This window comes from Megalobrama amblycephala, linkage group LG9 (assembly GCF_018812025.1).
Source record: "Megalobrama amblycephala isolate DHTTF-2021 linkage group LG9, ASM1881202v1, whole genome shotgun sequence".
In the NCBI taxonomy this organism is placed as follows: domain Eukaryota; kingdom Metazoa; phylum Chordata; class Actinopteri; order Cypriniformes; family Xenocyprididae; genus Megalobrama; species Megalobrama amblycephala.
This window is the reverse complement of record NC_063052.1, coordinates 40,284,418-40,307,103: the sequence shown is the minus strand read 5'-3', so window position 1 is coordinate 40,307,103 and position 22,686 is coordinate 40,284,418. Positions and strand designations below refer to the sequence as shown.

Genomic DNA, 22,686 nt, shown 5'->3' with positions numbered 1-22,686 from the left:
AGCCTATATATAGGCCTACTATATTTTAAGATGCTTGTCCTTCGTTCTTGGTGAAAACAGAGAATTGACACACACTGCAGTTTAACTGGCTTATGAATCTGTGTAGTTCAAATGGAAATGTGAATATGCACGGGTAAATTGCGGATGTCCTGCTTTATCACATTCAACCCGAAACACGAGGATTTGTTCCTCAAAGTCAGTGATTTCTGCTATTTTGCTGATTCACACGATCTCGCAAGATATGGAAAAAAATGGTAAGAAATCTTCAATGTCTCCGTTATTGTAACTACATGAAACTTTGCATTCGCCTGTAGTTGTAGTTAATTATGCTATATCCAAACTTTACAGCATTCTCTCAGAGCTCTTGAATGTGTTATGATCTTCACATAATAAGGCTGGCTAGCTGTTTGTTATATAGACTAATTAATTACTAAAGCGTCTGGATCATCAGTCAAGCAGCTGCTGGTGTGTTTGGCCACAGGCTTCTACCCTAAACATGTGCAGATGGAGATGAGACACAATCAGACGCCGTTACCTGATGAGCAGCTGAACTCAGACTCGAACACGGAGTCTGGAAGACCATTGCGTCCACATTATAACACGCCTAAACCACCCATCACCATCGGGGGAAACCATGATGATTCATATAGGACGGGTAGGTCAGAGTTTATTTTTCATAAATCAGTTTATTATTAGGGCCCGAGCACAGGACTCTATTGCTGTCAGTTATTCTTCTTCTCCGAAATGATTCACACGTTTGAGGGCCTAAATATGCTCGAAAACTCATGAAACTTTGCACACGCGTCAGAAGTGGTAAAAATTTACATCTGATATTGGTTTTAGAATAAGGTGTGGCAAAATGGCTCGATAGCGCCACCTATAACATTTTTCAATTAAAGGATTAGTTCACTTTCGAATGAAAATTTACTGATAATTTACTCACCCCCGTCATCCAAGATGTTCATGTCTCTCTTTCTTAAGTCGAAAAGAAATGAAGGTTTTTGATGAAAACATTCCAGGATTTTTCTCCATATAGTGGACTTCAATGGTTGAAGGTCAAAATTACAGTTTCAGTGCAGCTTCAAAGCGTACTACATGATCCCAGACTAGAAATAAGGGTCTTATCTAGAGAAACCATCGCTCATTTTCTAAAAATAAATAAATAAATAAATAAATTATATAAGTTTTAAAAATAAATGCTCATCTTGAACTAGCTCTCTTCTTCTTCTTCTCTATCTGAATTCCAGCAGTGTAGACACTGCTAAGTGTATTACTGCCCTCCACAGGTTAAAGTTTGAAGTGTTATATACTTGCACCAGCATATTGAATATGACAATTTAGTTCAAACTTTGACCTGTGGAGGGCAGTAATACACTTAGCAGTGTCTACACTGCTGGAATTCAGATAGAGACAGGGGCGGATCTACCGGGGTGGCATGGGGTGGCAACTGCCACCCTAAGAAAAAGCTTTGCCACCCCATCTGCCACCCCAAAATTATCAGAGAATAAAATATAAATGTTAGCAGTGTTTCAAGTAACTACTACTGCTTTTCAGCAGCGGCGCTTCAATGTGATGACATAAAAAACAGCGTATTGTAAAATGATGGCAAGAAAACACGTCTTTCAATAAGCTGCATGACGGTTGCATGCGCACACAGCGCGCCCAATGTAGTCAGCTTCATTAACAAATGACTCTTATGAACCGGTTCTTTGAGAGTCAAAAACACAGCGCAGCCAAGTTCACTTACAAATTGTTTTCCATTTGTTCGCGAATCGGAAGATTACTGCTTCTCGGCTAACGCAGAAGTCCTCGAATTTTCGTAATTTTTTGCGAACTGATTCACCGACCGCCCGCTCCACTTTCATCATGGATAAAGGTCTTTTTGCCATCCGACGAAACGATAACATGAAATCAACAAGAAGATCCCGATCACAGAAACTAGTTAGGTAAGAATCTAAATGTATTTTAGCTTTTCCCGGTTGCTAACACATTGCATAAGATGTTGCTAAGACATCTGCATTTAAATATTCAGTTAGTCATAGCGCCACCTGCTGTAATTCACTCCCTGAAACATATTTAAATATGCCATAAAGTACCAAACATGCTAGAAACGAGTTAAATAAATCATACAACACTGAGTGATAATTTATGTGATTAAAGGATTAGTTCACTTTCAAATGAAAATTAGCCCAAGCTTTACTCACTCTCAAACAATCCTAGGTGTATATGACTTTCTTCTTTCTGATGAACACAATCGGAGAAATATTAATAAATATCCTGATGCATCCGAGCTTTATAATGGCAGTGAGCGGGATCAACGAGTATGATCTAAAGAAAGTGTCTTGAGGATTAGTAAAGCTTGGGCTAATTTTCATTTGAAAGTGAACTAATCCTTTTATGCCACAAAACAGGAAGTTGTTGTAACTCAAACATACAGTGTTCAATCAACTTCACATGTTTGATAAGTGCCCTGGCCTCAAAGACATCTACACACCAAAATTTAGTTATACTCATAGCGCCACCAGCTGGTAGCAGAAAGTGTGGCAAATGACTGATGTAGTCCTCCTATATTTATAAACTTCAATGCATATTGCCCACCGTGCTCTGTTTTCCGAAAGCCACCAGGTGGCGGTGGCACGGGTGCGAGGGCTCTTTTATCACTGCTTGCAGCTTTAATTAATATTACATTTGATTTTGCTCCATTATAACCCAAATAAATGTTGATGAGTGATGTATTTTTGTTTTTCTGTGACAGATGAAGTGAACGTCCTGCTGCCGGTGCTCATTGGATTTATAGTTGCTTTAGTTGTTCTTGCCATCATCATTCTTGTTTATTATCTGCTGAGAAAATGTTTTCTCATCAAACATCAAAGTGAGTATTATTCCTGTAAGTCCTTTATAGGATGAATAGCAGGGCAGAATGACTTAATATTTATAAAAATCAGAATATAACTGGAAACATCAGTTATGACAATTAAAGGATTAGTTCACTTTCAATTTAAAATTTCCTGATAATTTACTCTCCCGCATGTCATCCAAGATGTTCATGTCCTTCTTTCTTCAGTTGAAAAGAAATGAAGAGAAAAACATTCCAGGATTTTTCTCCATATAGTGGACTTCAATGGCCTCCAAACGGTTGAAGGTCAAAATTACAGTTTCAGTTCAGCTTCAAAACGTTCTACATGATCCCAGACGAGGAATAAGAGTCTTATCTAGAGAAACCATCACTCATTTTCTAAAAAGTTTTTTAAATTTTATATATTTTAACCATAAATGCTCATCTTGAACTAGCTCTCTTCTTCTTCTTCTCTATCTGAATTCCAGCAGTGTAGACACTGCTAAGTGTATTACTGCCCTCCACAGGTCAAAGTTTGAACTAAATTGTCATATTCAATATGCTAGTGCAAGTATATAACAATTAGTTCAAACTTTGACCTGTGGAGGGCAGTAATACACTTAGCAGTGTCTACACTGCTGGAATTCAGATAGAGAAGAAGAAGAAGAGAGCTAGTTCAAGATGAGCATTTATGGTTAATATATATATATATATATATATATATATATATATATATATATATATATATATATAAAATATATATATATATCCTGGAATGTTTTCATCAAAAACCTTAATTTCTTTTCGACTGTAGAAAGAAAGACATGAACATCTTGGATGACATGGGGTGAGTAAATTATCAGGAAATGTTAATTTGAAAGTGAACTAATCCTTTAAGGTGTGAGTCTGACTCTTCTAAGTCAAACATAAATTCAGTCATGATGTGAATCAGAGAACAGAACTGTCATTAAACTTTCCTCTCTGTGTCTTTTAGACTTGTCAAAAATAGCATCAATTTGTATAAGAGAACCAGTCAATGAAACTACAATCCACCAGCCACCTACACGTGAGTCCATGTAACCTATATAAGTATTCTGTGCCGATAATGTATATGTTGCACTTGCTGATTATGAGTCAAGACATATATTTCAGGTGAAATAAAATAAATACAAGTACGTCTAGCTCTTTCAAAAGTTAGCCACTGCAAAACAAATCATAATATATTTGATTTACAGTGCTTGATAAGATTATAGTGCATGTGATCATTCATTCCCTTTTATACTTTCACACAAAGCCCTAACTCTGATAAGAATAACAAATTGTACAAGAATAATTCATTTAAATTCAAACACTGCATGGTGTTCAGCAGAAGTGTCTTTATTGTTTGGGTGTTCGGTTTGTGATACATTTTCCTGATTTTAGTAAATAATTCACCACACAAAACAGACATTAACATCAGATTAGAGGTCACACTTTATATTAGGTATCTTATACTATACTTATTTTTAGTATCTTCAATATAAATCAGACTACTTCTTGAACTGAGTTGAAGTTGACACTTGCCTCTCGCATGGGACATCATCTTCATCTAACTGTCCATGTAAGAACGCACAACATTGTAAACCTAGTGGTTACTCCAGGATACTACATTATTGTGTTGATGTTGTACTGTTTTACTGCTAGTGAGGTGTGATACTGGTCAGGTGACCACAGGTTTGGTGGTATGGGAAGGTTTAAGGTGGGTTAAGGGGTAAAGGAAGGGTCAACAGTTTAATTGCAGAAACTAATTACAGATTATAGGAGATTATGCCTAGCGGATGAATGTGAGTCTGAATTGTTAAAACGACTAAAAATGTATTTTAAAAAGTCTCTTCATTTAAAAACGTTTGTTTTACTGTCACTGTACAGCATCACTGTCTGATTTCTAGTACTGTAAAACATTTTTTAATGTATTTTACATCTACCTCACATTGATAATTCATTCTCTACTATACTTTCATCCAGAGTGCTGACATGATCTTTTCTTTCTTTTAGGTCCTTACCTTGGAAACCGTGAGTTTCCTGCACTAATATATATTTACTTTGTCTTATCATTTATAGTCCTATATAACATTCTGTAATGTATTTTACTTCTACCTCACATTGATAATTCATTCTCTACTGTACTTTCATCCAGAGTGCTGACATGATCTTTTCTTTCTTTTAGATTGTGACATTGAAAGCTGTGAGTTTCCTGCACTAATATATATTTACTTTCTCTAATTGTTCAGTTTATTTAACACAACAAAGCAACATATCAAGAAGTATCAAGTTCAGAATTGCTAAAAAGCCCAAACGAAATGAAAAAGTTACTGTCAGTGTACAGCATCACTGTGTCCATGACTAAATGCATGAACATGTTTTTATACTGTACAAACTGTACATTCTCTCCCCCTACAAACCTACCCATCACAGGAAACTGTGCACACCTTTACTTCCTCAAAAACACTCATTCTGTATGATTTATAAACCTTTTGAAAAATGGGGACATGAGGTAATGTGCTCATAAGTCACCCTCTTCTTGTAATACCTATGTCATACCCATGTCATTATACACATTTGTGTCCTGATATGTCACAAAAACACACACACACACACACACACACACACACACACACACACACACACACACACACACACACACACACACACACAGTGTTTGTTCTCCTTCATGTATTGTCAACCTTCATGTTAGTCCATGTACAGTATATAAAAAATGTTATATTTTAGGAAACTATTTGTCATTTTGATAAATTCAGCTATATCAGTGCTGTTTAGATTTTTAAACACTGATTATTAAAACATTGTTTTAGTCTTCAAAAAGAATCAGAACTATCAAAGAATCATATTCTGTGCCAATAATGTTTCATATTTTGCATGAGCGGTTTATGAGTCAAGAATAAATCTTTACATCTCATAATGATAAACTGAAGTCAGATGAAGAGACTGACTGTTAAAATGTATTATTTCAGGTGATTTGCTGGAACTAACAGTAGATGCAAGTAAATCGAACTCTTTTCAAAACTACAAATCAGAATAAAATAACTTTGACAAATTAGGCACATGAATTTGTGCTTTTAATCTTTTGCCATTGACATTATCATTTATATCATTAGTCCTATATATGATTCTGTAATGTATTTTACTTCTACCTCACATTGATAATTCATTCTCTACTATACTTTCATCCAGAGTGCTGACATGATCTTTTCTTTCTTTTAGATTGTGACATTGAAAGCTGTGAGTTTCCTGCACTAATATATATTTACTTTGTCTTATCATTTATAGTCCTATATAAGATTCTGTAATGTATTTTACTTCTACCAAACATTGATAATTCATTCTCTACTGTACTTTGATCCAGAGTGCTGACATGATCTTTTCTTTCTTTTAGATTGTGACATTGAAAGCTGTGAGTTTCCTGCACTAATATATATTTACTTTCTTTAATTGTTCAGTTTATTCAACATAAAGCAACGTATCAATAAGAAACAAACTAAATCAATATTCGCAACATTATTTCAGTAATGTCATAAAAACAAAATGACTTTAAGTACAAAATTAACAAAAATGTCCTTGATTGCAAAGTTTTACATTTATTAATATGAATATTATATGAATAATATTATTTTTGGGTGTTTAATTTCATTATGTCTTGTACATTTCAAAGGTGTTTTGCTCTTGGTCTGTAATTCAACACTATCTGTTAATATTCATAGTTTCAGATCGAGGGTCACGAGGCCTGTGGCCAGAAAGTGAGTCTGAATTGTTAAAATCTTCAAAAAAGTATGAATTTCTTAATTTGTTATTTCCTTGAACAACTTTTGTGTTGATGTTCATTTGTTTTCACAAAAGTAAGTTTACATCCACTATTGTTCACTTTAATTGTTGTATGAACAAATCTAAATCAAAATATGATCAAATACAACATCATTTCACTCTCAACACAGATCAAAATTACTTTATGTGCAAAAAATGAATCTGTCCTCAGATCACTCTGATCATAAACTGAAGTGGAAAGATATAATATGAGGAGACTGACTGTGTGAATATTTCTTATTTCAGTGGATCCTAAAGCCGATGTTACACCAATAGAACCAGAACTGCTGGAGGAAATAAGTGAGTCTGAATTGTTATGAAAATAAAACGTTACTGTCACTCACTGTACAGCATCACTGTGTTGATTATTAAATACATGAACATGTTTAATAACATGATCTCCATCAGGAGCAGAGAGATGTGCAGGTTTGGGTGCAGCTTTAAATGATGATTCAGATGAAGAAAACACCACAGATCCCAATATGGAGGAGGAACACAGTAGGTCCTGAACACACACACACACACACACACAGTTTGTTCACTGCAGTCACTGGTATAAACAGAATCTTCTTCAGATGTTGTTCAGATGTTCTTCAGATCTTCTTCAGATGTTGTTCAGGTGTGTTTCATTAATGGTTTCTCTCCGTCTCTTTCAGCTGAGGAGGTTCATGACACTCAAAGTCTTTGTGACACTGAAGCGACTCCAGCAGCAGCTCGAGGTCAGAACATCTGAATTCATCTCTTATCTGACGCTGATTCTTCATCTCACTCACTGAACGTGTCTGTAATGACTTTTCTAGGTGCAATGGGCTCCAAAATCATCTCTCTGCCTAACTTTGGTGAGTTACAGTGGGTTTAATGGTTTTTATTTTTAGTCAGAGAGACACTGGATGTGATTTTTTTTTTTTTTTCAGCCATGGAGAGAGAAGACACTGATCAGAACACCGTTACCCAGAATGCCCTGCTGTTAAAACCGCCAAGTAATGTTAATAGTTTCTCATTCATTCTCATTCAAATGTCACTTCATTATTATGTCAAATCGCTGATTATGAAGACATTATAATGCTGTTATTCTGTGTTTCAGGACGCTGCAGATCCAAGACCATTTCACTGCCAAACCTCAGTAATGTTTCAGTTCATTTAATCTAAAGATGAACAACATATTCATGCTTTCATTCATTTGCACTTTAAATGTTTGCTGTTTAATTTGAGTGTTTTTATAATCAGAAACACAAGTTCTCAGGTTTTAAATGGCTGTGAGTTCAAATGAAATCTTGTTTTGTTGTTTTCTTCAGCTCAAGACAGAAAGGACAGCGATGACTCCAGTTAAAGATGTTCAGGTTGTTTTGAAGAATCAGATCTAGAGCTTTACTTCCATCATCAATGCCAAAAGAACATGGAAACCTGAACATCACAGTCATCTGTGCTTGTTTCATTATAAACCCGTGGCCATTAATGTGAGGTTTTTACGTCTAAGAGCATCAGGAGGTCAAACACCAGATCAACATCATGGACATTTGGACACATCCTCAATGAACCAGCAAAATGATGTGACATTTATTTACATGATTTGAATTTATTGTTTTACTTGTATGAAAATCCCGGTGAACACCATCTACCTCTGGAGGAGTATTTTTTCAAACGCATGACAATTATTGTCTATGTTTGTATTAGAAATGTGTTAATTAATCACTAGTTCATAGAAGCATTGATTTCAAAAGGTTATTTGTGAAATGACATTGCTAGACCCTAATAGTAATGATCTGTCGTTTAGTTAAAGTATCAGACTCGACCTTCGGCTCAGATTCCCGCAGGAGACAGAAATGTTTTGACATTTTATTTCAGTAACACTCTGGATGTCCCTCAAATTTAGTTTACATTTATCTGCTACAAATGACAATAGTTTAGAAATCCTCTACGTATCTCTGTACAACAGAATAAATGGTAAACCTTCCTCACTAACAGAAAACATTTTGAGCATGAATTTATCGTGTTTAAATCATGCCATTCCCATTTCATTTCAAGCATTTAATGTAAAATTGGCCAAAGAATTAAGCATCAGATTATAAACCAGATGTAATAGTTTGATTTCTGACTCTAAATACTTTTTATCCTTTAAATCCTTTAAATTTTTAAACAGATTTTTCAGGAGGATCTCTCCCATTTCACTGCAAAAACATAAATGCTCTGTGTCTTATTTAAATGTAGTGATTATTTTCAGTGGAAACACTTCTTTGTCAGTGTTATTTGACGGGTTTAATTAACATCACGTTAATCATCACTGTCCATCTGAATGAGTTTCTGTTTAGTATCTTTGATTTTAAACCCATAATGCTAGAAACTTCCTCTGGTTTAGTTTTTAAAGGGGAAAAATCCTGATCTTACAGAAAGTATGCCTGTTTTCAGATTAATTGTGTGAATGAGAAAATCTAAAGTTATGTTGCTGAAACATGATTAATTAAAATATTCCCCTTTATAAAGCTGTTAAAGCATGTTGCATTTATTTAAACCGCAAATGTAAATGGGAATTTAAAACTGTTTTGGCAAATGTGAAGTGCATCGCTCTATATAGAGACTTTCTTAATAAGAAATCCATAAAGATCATAAAAGCTTATTTGCTTTTAGCAGTTTTTTTAAATATATATTTAGGCCTATATGGTTGTAGCCTTATTTAGATTTTTATATTATTACCTTTGATTGACACCTGTATTTTATTTATGCATACGTAACTGTAAGTGTAATATATGCAATTGAACGAAAGTGTGTAATGTTAATATTAGTATATGCACTCTGGCCACTTTATTATGTACACCTGTTCAACTGTTCATTAGCTCAAATATCTAATCAGCCAATCACATGGCAGCAACTCAATGCATTTAGGCATATAGACATGGTCAAGATGACCTGCTGAAGTTCAAACTCAGCATCAGTATGAGGAAGAAATGTGATTTAAATGAGTGTGAAGGTTGGAAACTGCTGATCTACTGGGATATTCAATAAAAACCATCTCTAGGGTTTACAAAGAATGGTTTGAAAAAGAGGAAATATCCAGTGAGTGGCAGAAGAAGATGCCCTGTTGATGCCAGAGGTCAGAGGAGAATGGCTGGACTGGTTCAGCTGATAGAAAAGCAACAGTAACTCTAATACCGAGGTCTGCAGAAGAGCATCTCTGAACACGTCCAACCTTGAAGCAGATGAGCTCCAGCAGCAGCAGAAGACACACCGGTGACACTGAGAACAGCAAACTGAGGATACAATTCACACGGACTCACCAAAACTGGACAAGATTAGAAAAACTGAGTCTCGACTCCTGCTGCGACGTTCAGATTCAGAATTTGGCATGAAAGCATGAATTATCCTGTCTTGTATCAGCGGTTCAGGCTGCTGGTGGTGTAATGGTGTGTTATATATCTTCTTTGCACACTTTGGGCCCTTAAGTTCCAGCATTGTTTAAACACCACACCCTCTGTCTTTTTGTTCTTTGTGAAATTAGAGAATTGACACATTCTTCATCATGCTGGAGTTTGATCAGATTACGAGTCGCTAGATCATGCAATTCCTGAGAATTGTGACACTGAAGCGACTCCAGCAGCAGCTCGAGGTCAGAACATCTGAATTCATCTCTTATCTGACGCTGATTCTTCATCTCACTCACTGAACGTGTCTGTAATGACTTTTCTAGGTGCAATGGGCTCCAAAATCATCTCTCTGCCTAACTTTGGTGAGTTACTGTGGGTTTATATTTATTTTGATTCTATTTTTAGCTTTAGTCAGACAGACAAGATGAGAAATTTGTTTGTTTTTCAGCCATGGAGAGAGAAGACACTGATCAGAACACATTTACCCAGAATGCCCTGCTGTTTTCATTGCCAAGTAAGATCAGTAGTTTCCCCTCAAATTACATTGTACTGTTTATATTTGCAATATCTGTGCTGATTATAAAGACATTATAATGCTGTTATTCTGTATTTCAGGATGCTGGGGATCAAAGAACATTTCACTGCCAAACTTCAGTAATGTTTCAATTCATTTTACCTAAATAGAAATTATAAACATATTTATAATGTCAATTGTTTATATTAAATGAAGTTTTCTGTTTAATATTGTTTAAAAAAGGTTATGGCTGTAAATTAACAGTTTTTTGTTGTTGTTTTTCAGCTCTAGAAAGAAAGGACACCAGTGACTCCAGTTAGACTTTACTGTTTTTTCAATATTTAAAATAAAATACATTGACATTTTACTGGTGTTAAGTAGTTAATATTGCTTTTTATGTGCATACAAGACTTTATGGATTTGAAAATGTAAATGAAGCAATTTACAAGCTATTTGGCTGTCATGGAAAACCTAGAAGTATCAGGGAATTTAAAAATTGTGATTTACTCAAATGTGCATTCCAGCCCCTGGAATGCACATTTTACCAGGAAAACCCCACCAAAAAAAAATGTGATTCTTACTGTGGAACCCCCCCCCCCAAAACATGACTGGGCTAGATTTGAGAAGCAAATGCGCAGTTTTGTTGTGAAAACCTTGCAACCCTGTGCGTGTTGCACTTTCTCCCATTCAAAACAATACGAGTGACGCATCTTGTGTTATTCTAGTCTTTGCTGTTGCAATGTTGCTGTGGGTTGTTTTTCATGTCTGAGGTTGAAGTCACCCCAAATAACATGATATATAGCCCCTGGAAAGCAACTTTTACTAGGGAAACCCTGCCAAAAACGTGTATTTTACCCCCCTAGAATACGATTTTATGGGGGACCCCTGCTGAAGCATGATTGGGCGGGTTTTGTTGTGAAAACCTGGCAACCCTTAGAATGGTCCAAAATACCTGCAGCCAGAATTCAGGGATTTAGCAGTGGCTGCTAATTAGTGCCAGTGGATTATAAATTGAAATTATGATAATTATCTGGGTTGCTCAAATTTATATATTAAGTTGAAAGAACTAATTTTTCCCCTAATAAAATCTACCATCATAACTGTTTTTCCAAAATCTGCTAAAATTATTGTTGCTTAATCCATATTAAACTAATTTTCTTCAGTTTCAGAATCCTCCTACGTTTAGCCTATTTATTTATTATAATTTCACTGTTTTGTTTCATAGGCAATAGTGGCTTGCGTTAACGTTGTTGTAGTAACAATAACTATTAATTATTTTGAGGAGAACTAATCGTTACCATGATGCATTTTTGTGTGGTGAACCACCCGATTTTAGGAAGAATATTTTACACAATACAGGACTGAGTTTATGACTACAATTTCCACGATTATTGTATGATGATGCCCTGAAAACGAGTCAGAGTCATGAACTGAGTCGCTAAAATTAATCAGACTTTTAACGCTAGTAGAGGGCAAATCTTCAAACATTCAGACATTCTGTAAAAGTATTTTAAACAAAGATAATGTGAGTAGGCAGTCTGATGGATCCGAAATGGTCAATATTCATATTCATGCATTTTTATTAATATTTATGTTAATCGTTTAGGCTTCTGATTTATCAGTTTCACTTTTGATTTCCTATATTTATGTACTCATACTTTATATATATATATATATATATATATATATATATATATATATATATATATACCTCTTATCATATTTTCAAGTATTTACTTGTTATTGTACCCTTATGGTTGTTATTATTTTATATTTAAGACTATGCTTGTTATGTTCAATTGTTCTTCAAGTGTTCCAGTGTGACAGGTCGACGCCTGCCAAGTACTGCAGAAGTGATGTTTTTAACATTTGCAAAATTCCCTAAGGGAATTGGACCAGTGGACGACGTAATGGCCTTTTTCATTTTAACAAAAACATCAGTTTGAGTGGGTTGGGAATCTCCCTGTATGCTTATGGTATAATATGAACTGAGTTTTTTTCTCTCCTTTGCTCTCCTGGGCTTCTGCTTCTTCTCTCTTATCTGCAAATGTCTTAATGTTTTAATTCTTTTTGATTTTCATCTATTAGATACAATACTCTAAATTTATCTTTAACTATTGACTACTCCTTTATGATGGTTATTTTACCTTTTGGTTTTATTAAGTATTTTCATTATCGATCAAAGTTTGTGTGTGAGGCTAAATTTAATTGTAATGAATAAATAATTTTTCATAAACTTTATCTACTGCCTGGATGATCTCATTTTCCCAAGTTTTTGCATCACAGTCAAAGTCTCATTTCACTCGGTGGCCATCTTTGAAACGCCTCTCGGGCATTTAAGTGCAGCTCCTGTCTCTTTGAATGGGGAAACATCAAATTCTCCAAAGCTGTTAGCCAAACTTTCGATTAAATTTCATATTTGTAATCACCAATGAAATCTGACAACAACTGTCTCATAATTTTTCTTTCTAAACGCTTGAATCATGACAAAAATCTGTATTTTTTAGGCTGGTTCAAGCTAATGCGCATGCGCAGTCCTAAAAGCGTGTCAGAGGCGCGCGTCTGACTGTTTCTAGGAACCGGAGCTTCTAACAGCCACTGCAGTGACGCAATGACTTTACCAATCGGCGGTTGGCTCTTATTTAGAAGGCGGGACTTATTCCATAGTCTTTGGTACAGTACATCTCTAGTCCTGCTGAAAACCATAATTTCACATAAGTAACTTGCATTATATACTGACATTTATAGTGTGGTGGATTAAACCCAAACAGAAAGTCCATATAGACATGCATTACACATATTATCTGTTCTTTTTCCTCATGAACGCTCTTTAAAGTTGCATTAAACTATAATAATAATCACGTGTTTACTCAACAACACAACCTGCCCCGCCCACCCGACTCTAGCGGAAGTGCTCTCGCGGAGTGGGAGGGGCTGGTGACTGGCGTGGCGTCACGTCCGCGCGAGAGCGAGACGCAGGAGGAGTGTACGCGCAGTGAGTGCGAGCGCGAGAGGATGGAGGCCGCAGAGCAGCAGCGGAGCTCGAGTGACGGCGCGACCGCCAGAGGAGCGGGAGTCCCAGGTAGCGGAGGCGGAGCAGGGCCGGGAGGAAGCGCGGAAGGAGAGCGAGACAGAGATCGAGCCACTTTCGAGTGTAACATCTGCCTGGACACCGCCCGAGACGCCGTCATCAGCCTCTGCGGACACCTGTTCTGGTACAACCAATCGATAATCGATCACCATCAATATCATAACAGTAGGAGTCTAAACATTAAAACACACACAGCCTGACAGTGAGAAAACATTGACAGCGAGACTCTTTACTATAGTAACCAAACCTAGCTGTGCTGATAATACCTGTTATTGATATTAACTCACATAAAACTGCAGAAACACAACATGCAAAACCTACAATAGTGATTGACTGACAGTCTGACATGTTGACAGGCATTAAAGCTCATGTTACTACCCTTATTTCACCATGTTAATCAATCATAATTCCATAGTTACAACAGTTACTGTTAAAATGTAGTAACTATAGTATGTAATATTCCTTAAAGTACATTACAACATCATTTAAATACCATGGTACCACCACAGTGAGGACATAGTTACTGCAGTTATTGTTACTATAGTAAAACTGTGGTAAACCATATTCAGAATGAGCCCCTGCATTAATATACTATGATTTTGCAGTAGTAAAATCACAGTATTTTTTTGTTCGGCTATGATATTTTGTGAATTTTTGAGATGATTGACAGGATGAAGTGTTTTATTGTGCTGTTGTTGTCATCATGCACTAATAAGATGATTTTTCAGCTTGTTTAAGTGTCGGTTTGGTTTGTGAAGATCCTCATAACAGTCATTTATCTGAGTTTATAACATGACGTAATTGTCAGACAGATTAATTAATGTATTAATTAGTTTATTTATTTTAAATGGGACAGTTTATTGAACTTTTAGATTAAATCTACAGAAAGTTTGCATATGTGTTTCTTGTTGACTATCATATTTGATACATCATGGCTCATATTGTGAGAAAATGGAGGGAAAAACACCTCAAATGAGCAAAAATATGCACGTTTTTGCAGATGCTGATATTTATATGGTTGAAAATCAACATAAAATGCATATGATGCATATAATGTCTTAGTAAAATGATATTTAAATGCTTAGTTTTATGATCAAATCTCTGTAGTTTTAAAACATATAATGCAATGCAATACAATGATGATTGAATCAAAAGCCTGATGATCATATTTAATAAGTAAACCTGAGATGCTTCAGTCCAGTAAGTGTTCATCTTGAAATATTACGAACAATATCAGAGTTATTCTTACGTTCACTTGATAAAAATCAGTGCATAAAAATTCAAAAGTATCAATCAGACGACAGAAGGACTGTGACAGGTTTATTAGTGAAATTGTGATTGTTTATAGGCTTTAGAAATTCATGTATCAAATATAATACAATATGCTTTATAGGATTAATTAAACTTTAAGTAGCTTTTAGTATCAGTCTGCAGTTTCTCTGCAGTCGCTTCTGTAATCAATACTAAAACGACAGATTTGCTCCGACAAACAAACACGCGTCTCAAACAAACAAGCTCCTCATTCAGTTATGCAATGTCTTGATGAGTTAATTCCATTAAATCAGGTTGTTTTTCAGCTGAACTCTTGTTGATGCGCTCTGAGTGAGTTTTCTGTAGTATCGGTCGGATCTCGTTCAGGGCCGTTAGTGTGAGATTATCAGGTTAATGAGAGATTAGACTCTGCAGGAGGATTGAGGTCGTAGTGAGGAGTAAGAATAGATGCACACGTAACACTGACCCCTGTTTGAGTGATCAGGACCCTTCACTCGTCTCACACTCATGTTTGTTTTGTAGATTTGCAGATGTTGTGGATTGTGTTTGTGATTGTGTGCATGACAAACGTCTCTTCGTTATTCAATATTTAGGCAACAAACCCGTCAGGTTCAACTGCTTTCCATCTTATTTTACATAATATTATTTTAAAATTAATTCTATAGACTATACTGTACACTTAACATGAGAGTTATTGAGAAAATCATGGCATATTGAGAGAGAAATTACAGAGAAATTACTTTTTTTTTACAAAAAAGTATATAATAATTCAAATATTGAGAAAATCACCTTTAAAGTTGTCCAAATAAAGTCCTTAGCAATATCATATTACTTACAAAAATACTCTTTTGATATATATACAGTAGGAAATTTACAAAATATCTTCATGGAACATGATCTTTAATTAATTTCCTAATGATTTTTGGCATAAAAGATCATTTTGAACCATACAATGTATTGTTGGCTATTGTTACAAATATACCTGTGTGATATATGTCTGGTTTTGTGGTCCAGTGTCACAAATGTTTGTGAAAATTATTTCAATTAACCTGCATTTTGAAATTGTTTTCATGACAATTAAAATCATTTATCCCCTGAATTCTCATCACTATAATTCCCTTTTTTACTGTAGTAATATATCAGTATTTTTGACGTTGCTGTAATAAGACTTAAGAAGGGGGAATGTTTAATTGTAAAGTGAATTTTCATAGAAAAACTATCACAGTGCATGCAATATTAATAGTTCTAAAAATGCATGTATTTTCTTGTGATTTTTGGGGGTGAAATATCACACAGACCTGTTATCAACAGGTTTCACCATATTTTATATTCACATCTTATGGTAGCTTTTAATTTTCATGCCAAATAAATTCTGAGAACAGATGTGATTTATGCAGATCATTTGCATTTATGCATATCATTTGCAGTAGCACAGATGACCTAAACTATAAGCATTTAGTACATTTATTCATTTGGCAGATGCTTTTATCTGAAGAGACATACATTGCATCTGATTAGGGTGAGAATCGAACCATTTTCTTGCGTTTTGCATTCTCTACTGTTTGAGCTACAGGAATACTATTGGATATTGAGAAACAGAAATGCATGAACTAATAATGTTTTACTTCTCTCTGTCTGTCTCTCCTGTTTTGTCGGCTCGTGCAGTTGGCCTTGTCTTCATCAGGTGAGTGTGAGTCTTGTGATGTTGTCGTTCAGCTCTTGTTAGATTGTGTGTGTCATGTGCACACTGTGATGTTTTTTGTAAGAATGAGTAGCACTTCACAGAAAACTAATGAACGCTTGTACAGTATAGCTGATGTACTGACATTATAAATGATATTATAGCTGTTCATACTGAGTGGATTGACATGCTTACAAGTATTAAAATATTATAATGTACAGTTGAAATCTGGAGAACTGTTTAATACTTTTTAAATCTGTCATAAGGTATAATGTACAGTCAGTCACTATTTTATTTTATATTTCTATATTTTTAAAAAATTGATACTTTTATTCAGCAAGGCTGCATTAAATTGATTAAAGTGACAGTAAAGACATTCATAATGTTACAAAATATTTGATTTCAAATTAATGCTGCTGTTTTGAACTTTCTATTCATCAAAGAATCCTGAAAAATATTTTTTTTTTTTAAAGAAACTCTTTTATTTTAAAATAATCATAAATGTTTCTTGAGCAGCAAATCATCATATTAGAATGATTTCTGAAGGATCATGTGACACTGAAGACTGGAGTAATGATGCTGAAAATTTAGCTTTGATCACAGGAATAAATTACACTTTACTATGTATTCACATAGAAAACAGTTATTAATATTACTTTATAATTAGTTATATAGGCTATACTGTACACTTAACATGAGAGTTATTGAGCAAATCATGGCATATTGAGAGAGAAATGACAGAAAATGTGACCCTGGAAAGCAAAACCAGTCATAAGGGTAAATTTTTTGAAATCATCATCTGAAAAGCTGAATAAATAAGCTCCAATGATGTGTGGTTTGTTAGGATAGGACAATATTTGGCCGAGATATTTGAAACTATTTAAAAAATCTGAAATCTGAGGGTGCAAAAAAATCAAAATATTGAGAAATCGCCTTTAAAGCTGTCCAAATGAAGTCCTTAGCAATGCATATCCACTCACAAAAATACATTTTTGATACATATACAGTAGGAAATTTATAAAATATCTTCATGGAACATGATCTTTACTTAATATCCTAATGATTTTTTTTAATGCATAAAAAAAGAAAAATTGATAACTTTGACCCAGGTATTGCTACAAATATACCTGTGCGATATATGACTGGTTTTGTGGTCCAAGGTCACAAATGTTTGTGAAAATTATTTCAATTAACCTTTGTTAAAATTGTTTTCATGACAATTAAAATCATTTATCCACTGAATTCTCATCATGATATTTCTCCTTTTTACTGTAATATTATATCAATATTTTTGACGTTGCTGTAATAAGACTTAGGAGGGGGGAAATGTTTAATTGTAAAGTTCATGGAAAAGTGCATGAAATTTTAATAGTTCTAAAAATGCATGTATTTTCTTGTGATTTTTATTTTGTATTTTTAAGGATGCATTAAATTGATCAAAAGTGACAGTAAAGACATTCACAATGTTACAAAAGATTTTATTTCAAATTAATGCTGTTCTTTTGAACTTTCTATTCATCAAAGAATCCTGAAAAATAACATTTTTAAAAATAAAAGAAACTGTTTTCAACATTAATAATAATCATAAATTCAGCTTTGATCACAGAAATAAATTACATTTTACTATATATTCACATAGAAAACAGCTATTTTAAATTATACAGTTTTACTGTATTTTGGATCAAATAAACGCAGTCTTGTTGAGCACAGTCTGATGCTGTCCCGTGTGTTTCAGTGGCTGGAGACGCGGCCCAGCAGGCAGCAGTGTCCCGTGTGTAAAGCAGGAATCAGTCGAGATAAAGTCATTCCTCTGTACGGCCGCGGCAGCACCAGCCAGGAAGATCCCAGGTACTGCTCCGGAAGAATAGTGCACTGCATACTGCGCTGTGTGTACTGCATACTTGCCTTACTGACTCTTATTACAGGCATCATCAATGATTGGCATTTCAAACTTTCACATCACATGACCTTATGAAGTTATGACTGAGTGCAGCAGTCATCTCAGAAGTAAAATTATTAGGCAACACTTTGGTATGAGGAACACACATTCACTATTAACTGTGACTTTTACCCCAGTAAACTCTTAATTTACTGCTTATTAATAGTTATTAAGGTAGTTGTTAAGTTTAGGTATTAGGAAGGATTATGGGATGTAGAATATGGTCATGCATTAATATGTGCTTTATAAGTACTAATAAACAGCTAATAAGCAACTAGTTAAAAGTGAGAATCGTTCCCCATACTAAAGTATTGCCAGTTATTTTTATTATTTTGCTTTTTTAATCTAATTTTGTGTGAAGTGATTTTGGTTCTCTGATCAGATAATGAGTCAAGTAGGAGTCAAGTTCACTGGATATGGAAGGTCAAGTCAAGCGCATTGCATTGTGGGTCTCGAACAGCACAGCTCTATTTTTCTGGCAAATGTCATCCAGTTATTTCATGTGTACAGACAGAATTCACATACTGCAAAAATAGCTTGACATTCAGAACAAACTGATGTAGAGCTTGTGTGTGCTTTGGGTCACATGTTCATGCCGGAAGGACTGAAAAATTAATGAATAATTAATGTTAATAAACAACCTTGAAAACCATTGGGATTTGGGTTTGTTTGTAGTGCTGCACCAGGGTTATTATTTAACTATTAAAACATTTTTGTAATGATTTAAATGAATCTGAAATAAAATATAAATATTAGATGAAAAACGTAAATTAGAAATGTCGCCTCGGCAACTAACTGAAATGAAGCTTAAGTTGAAGCACTGAAATTATTAACTGGAAATAAATAACAATCTAATAAGTAATATAAAAAATGATTAAAAAAGTCAAATTAAAACTGAAAATGTTCAAATAAAAGATGATTCTATATATTAATAAAAACTATAATAGTATATAGATAATATAGAGAAGCGATTAGTCAGTGGAGACGGAGGTAGGTAATATTAATAATTTTTTAGTAATATTTTTTGAAAATGTTTGCTTAATACCCTGTTTCTGCATTAAAAGGATTTGTTTTACTGTTTATTTCGATTTTCTGCTTTTATTCTAATGTGTATTTGATTGCATGTGTTTGATTGATTGATCATGTGTGTGTATTACAGATTGAAAACGCCACCACGACCTCAGGGTCAGAGGACAGAGCCCGAGAGCAGAGGGGTGAGCGTGTGTCCTGACATCATTATGGTGTGCTTATGAATGTATTAACATGATCGTATCGTCTCTGCAACAGTTTCAGGGTTTTGGCGACACAGGTTTTCACATGTCGTTTGGAATCGGTGCTTTTCCGTTCGGTTTTTTCACCACAGTCTTTAACGCCAACGACCCTTTTCACAGACCAGGTCAGTGTTGGTGTGTTTGTTTGTGATATGCTCTCTATAAAGGGGTCACGACATGAGAAATCACATTTGCCTTGATCTTTTGTCATATAAGAGGTCGTTGTACCATTAAAACATCCTGCAAGTTTCAGAGCTTAAAGGGGTCCTTGATTATGATTTGACTTTTTTAACTTTAGTTGGTGTGTAATGTTGCTGTTTGAGCATAAACAACACCTGCAAAGTTATGATGCTCAAATTTCCATGCAAAGGGAGATACTTTTTAATGACTACAACAAACGGCTGGTAGGGACTACAATGAGCTTCTTCCTCACAAACCCTAACATTTACATTAACATTTACTGACAATCCTCATTTTGGCTGCGTGAGATTCTCCAGCTTTGTTGTTGTTGAGCTGTTAAAGCTCCGCCTTCTTCTGGAAAGGGGGTGGGAGCAGCAGCTCATTTGCATTTAAAGGGACACACACAAAAACGGCGCGTTTTTGTTCACACCCAAATAGGGGCAAATTTGACAAGCTATAATAAATGATCTGTGAGCTGAAACTTCACAGACACATTCTGGAGACACCAGAGACTTATATTACATCTTGTGAAAAGAGGCATATTAGGTCCCCTTTAACATTATAAGTAAACCTCATATTAAAATAATACAGAGAAATCCATGTCATGACCCCTTTAAAGTTTTATTATTATAATAAGAAGCTTTAAGATCATGTCAGGGTTCATGAACTCTCTCAGTCAAAGGTGTTTGGTTCATTTCTGAAGCCTCTGTGTGTTCAGATCCTCATTACGGAGGCGATCATCAAGGCAACGGCAATGCCAACAACGGCAACAACTGGCAGGACTCGCTCTTCCTCTTCCTGGCCATCTTCTTCTTCTTCTGGATGCTGAGCGTGTGAGATGATGGACGAGGACACTGTCCCATGTGTGCTTTCAGAAGATAAACTCACTACCTGTCTGTCTCATGTCCATATATGCGCGCATACACACACACACACACACACACACACGTACACACACGTCAGTGTTGTGAGACAGTATTAATGACCGCCGTCAGTAGATCAAACACTACAGGAGCTGATGAATCTCACCAAAACATCTCATGTTTCACCTCAGAAATTACATTGTGCATAAAGAAAGGATTTTCATGATTATTAAACGCATTCATCCCCAAATTCTCATTACTTTAATGTGATGTTTTTACTGTAGTAATATAAAAGTGTTTTTTTTTTAGCATTATGGTAATAAGAATTGGCAGGGGAGGATATGTTTCATTAATTGCTGAGTAATTAATTGTCATAAGTTCATGAAGAGTTCATAATGCATTTTCTTTTTTGTGATTTTTTTGGGGTGGAATATTACCCAGAACTCCTTCTCGACAGGTTTCATGAGGTTCACCATGTTCTCCGCTTTTTGTAGCTTTTCATTTTCATGCCAAAGAAATTCTGAACCTAGAGAAATATGAAGACAGAAATGTGATTTATGTGTGGATTTATTATTTGGATACTCCTGAAAGCGCTTTGAGGCCGTTACACTGTGCGTTTGGACAGCACGTAAATACAAAAAAACAAAACACGTGATTTATTTTGGAGTGAAATGTGACCTGAACATGCTTTTGTGAGATTCGCCCATCGTTTTCAGTGTTCAGGGTTTAGAATCGCCTCAAAGATGCTCGTTAGTCGTAAGCTAATCCAGATCAGACGCTGGAGTTCCGGTTTCGATGCGGTTCACACGCGTTCAGACCCGGATGGAGCTTCAGGTCTGTTCAGGAAGTGTTTCCACAACAGTTTGACCTGCTGTGTTTGTTGTGTAAAGCAGACGTGACCGCTAACACACAGCGTACGTCATAACTGTTATTAATCACCTGATTATGAGTTAACACGCTATTAGATATGATTTACAGGGTGAATGATTGGGTGAAATCTGAGTAAATATATTGTCATAGATAAGAAACTTAGAAAAACAGTGAATTTAATTTTCATCCTGATAATGTTGTGTTGGAGTGTGTATGTATGTGTATATATGGATATTGTACATGATGTTTTTAAGCGTCTCTCTGTCATTGGCTGTGACGTTGATTGACAGCCGAGAGGTGATGGTTTGTAATCCTGTTGGTTTTAACTGTTTGTCGGTGTAACAAACATCCTGTGAAACAACATTTGTGTTTATTTCCTCTCGCTGCACAGTCCTTCTGGACCTCTTGTCTGAAGACTCTGACCACGCCCACTTTTAAAATGTCGACGCAGGTCGTGTTGATTGACGGCTGCTGGGCATGAAGTGGGTGGGGTTTACGGTCAGAATCCGTTGATTCTTATTGGATGATTTTGGGTGACTTTGAAATTGCTCTTTTTCCTTTTTTTGCATATCACTGGTTAATTATGTTTGTAATGAGTCTTTTATGCCATAAAGAGTCTTTTGGTAGCTAAATTGCATATAATTATTGTGCATATGCGGCAGAAACTAAAGTGGGTGTGGCCTGTTCTCTGGCACTTGATAAATAAACATTTAATACAACTGGTGTGGTTTTTATTGTTATCTTTTTATAGTATTTTATTGAAGTTTCTATAATTAGAGAAAACTAACTATAGAAACAGAATTAGTGCAAAGTCAGAGTTAGAAATGTCAAAAACAAATTTAGTATTTATGCAAATTGTGTAATATCCAAAGTACACATTTTTAGTCATAGTACAGTTAATTTTCATATTGTATTTTCAGAAAGTTTTGGAATATTTTTCCTCTCCCCATAT

The 22,686-nt window shown here is 35.2% G+C and overlaps 2 protein-coding genes and 1 long non-coding RNA gene across 6 annotated transcripts; all 3 read left to right on the top strand.

The window, feature by feature from the left end:
• The first annotated feature begins 113 nt into the window (after positions 1-113).
• LOC125275912 lies at positions 114-9,174 on the top strand. Of its 4 annotated transcripts, XM_048203236.1 has the most exons (16): positions 114-254; positions 482-655; positions 2,756-2,872; positions 3,831-3,902; positions 4,871-4,888; positions 5,043-5,060; positions 6,098-6,115; positions 6,270-6,287; positions 6,595-6,630; positions 6,941-6,994; positions 7,103-7,192; positions 7,351-7,413; positions 7,495-7,533; positions 7,609-7,674; positions 7,779-7,817; positions 7,990-9,174. In XM_048203236.1, exons 1-16 carry the CDS (start codon positions 242-244, stop codon positions 8,022-8,024), a joined length of 870 nt encoding a protein of 289 aa, XP_048059193.1. In that variant the 5' UTR covers positions 114-241; the 3' UTR covers positions 8,025-9,174. The 4 variants fall into 4 exon arrangements, with proteins under 4 accessions (XP_048059193.1, XP_048059195.1, XP_048059194.1 ...); XM_048203238.1 differs by lacking the exon at positions 6,098-6,115; XM_048203237.1 differs by lacking the exon at positions 6,270-6,287.
• Positions 9,175-10,201: 1,027 nt separating this feature from the next.
• LOC125274635 lies at positions 10,202-10,568 on the top strand. The gene is made up of 3 exons (XR_007186307.1): positions 10,202-10,295; positions 10,377-10,415; positions 10,502-10,568. It is a non-coding gene; the product is annotated as an uncharacterized LOC125274635 (long non-coding RNA).
• Positions 10,569-13,481: 2,913 nt separating this feature from the next.
• Positions 13,482-22,453, top strand: rnf5 (ring finger protein 5). The gene is made up of 6 exons (XM_048203234.1): positions 13,482-13,782; positions 16,596-16,614; positions 18,347-18,459; positions 19,710-19,764; positions 19,838-19,946; positions 20,720-22,453. The coding sequence occupies exons 1-6, from the start codon at positions 13,583-13,585 to the stop codon at positions 20,836-20,838; spliced, it is 615 nt and encodes a 204-aa protein (XP_048059191.1). The 5' UTR covers positions 13,482-13,582; the 3' UTR covers positions 20,839-22,453.
• Positions 22,454-22,686: the final 233 nt, after the last annotated feature.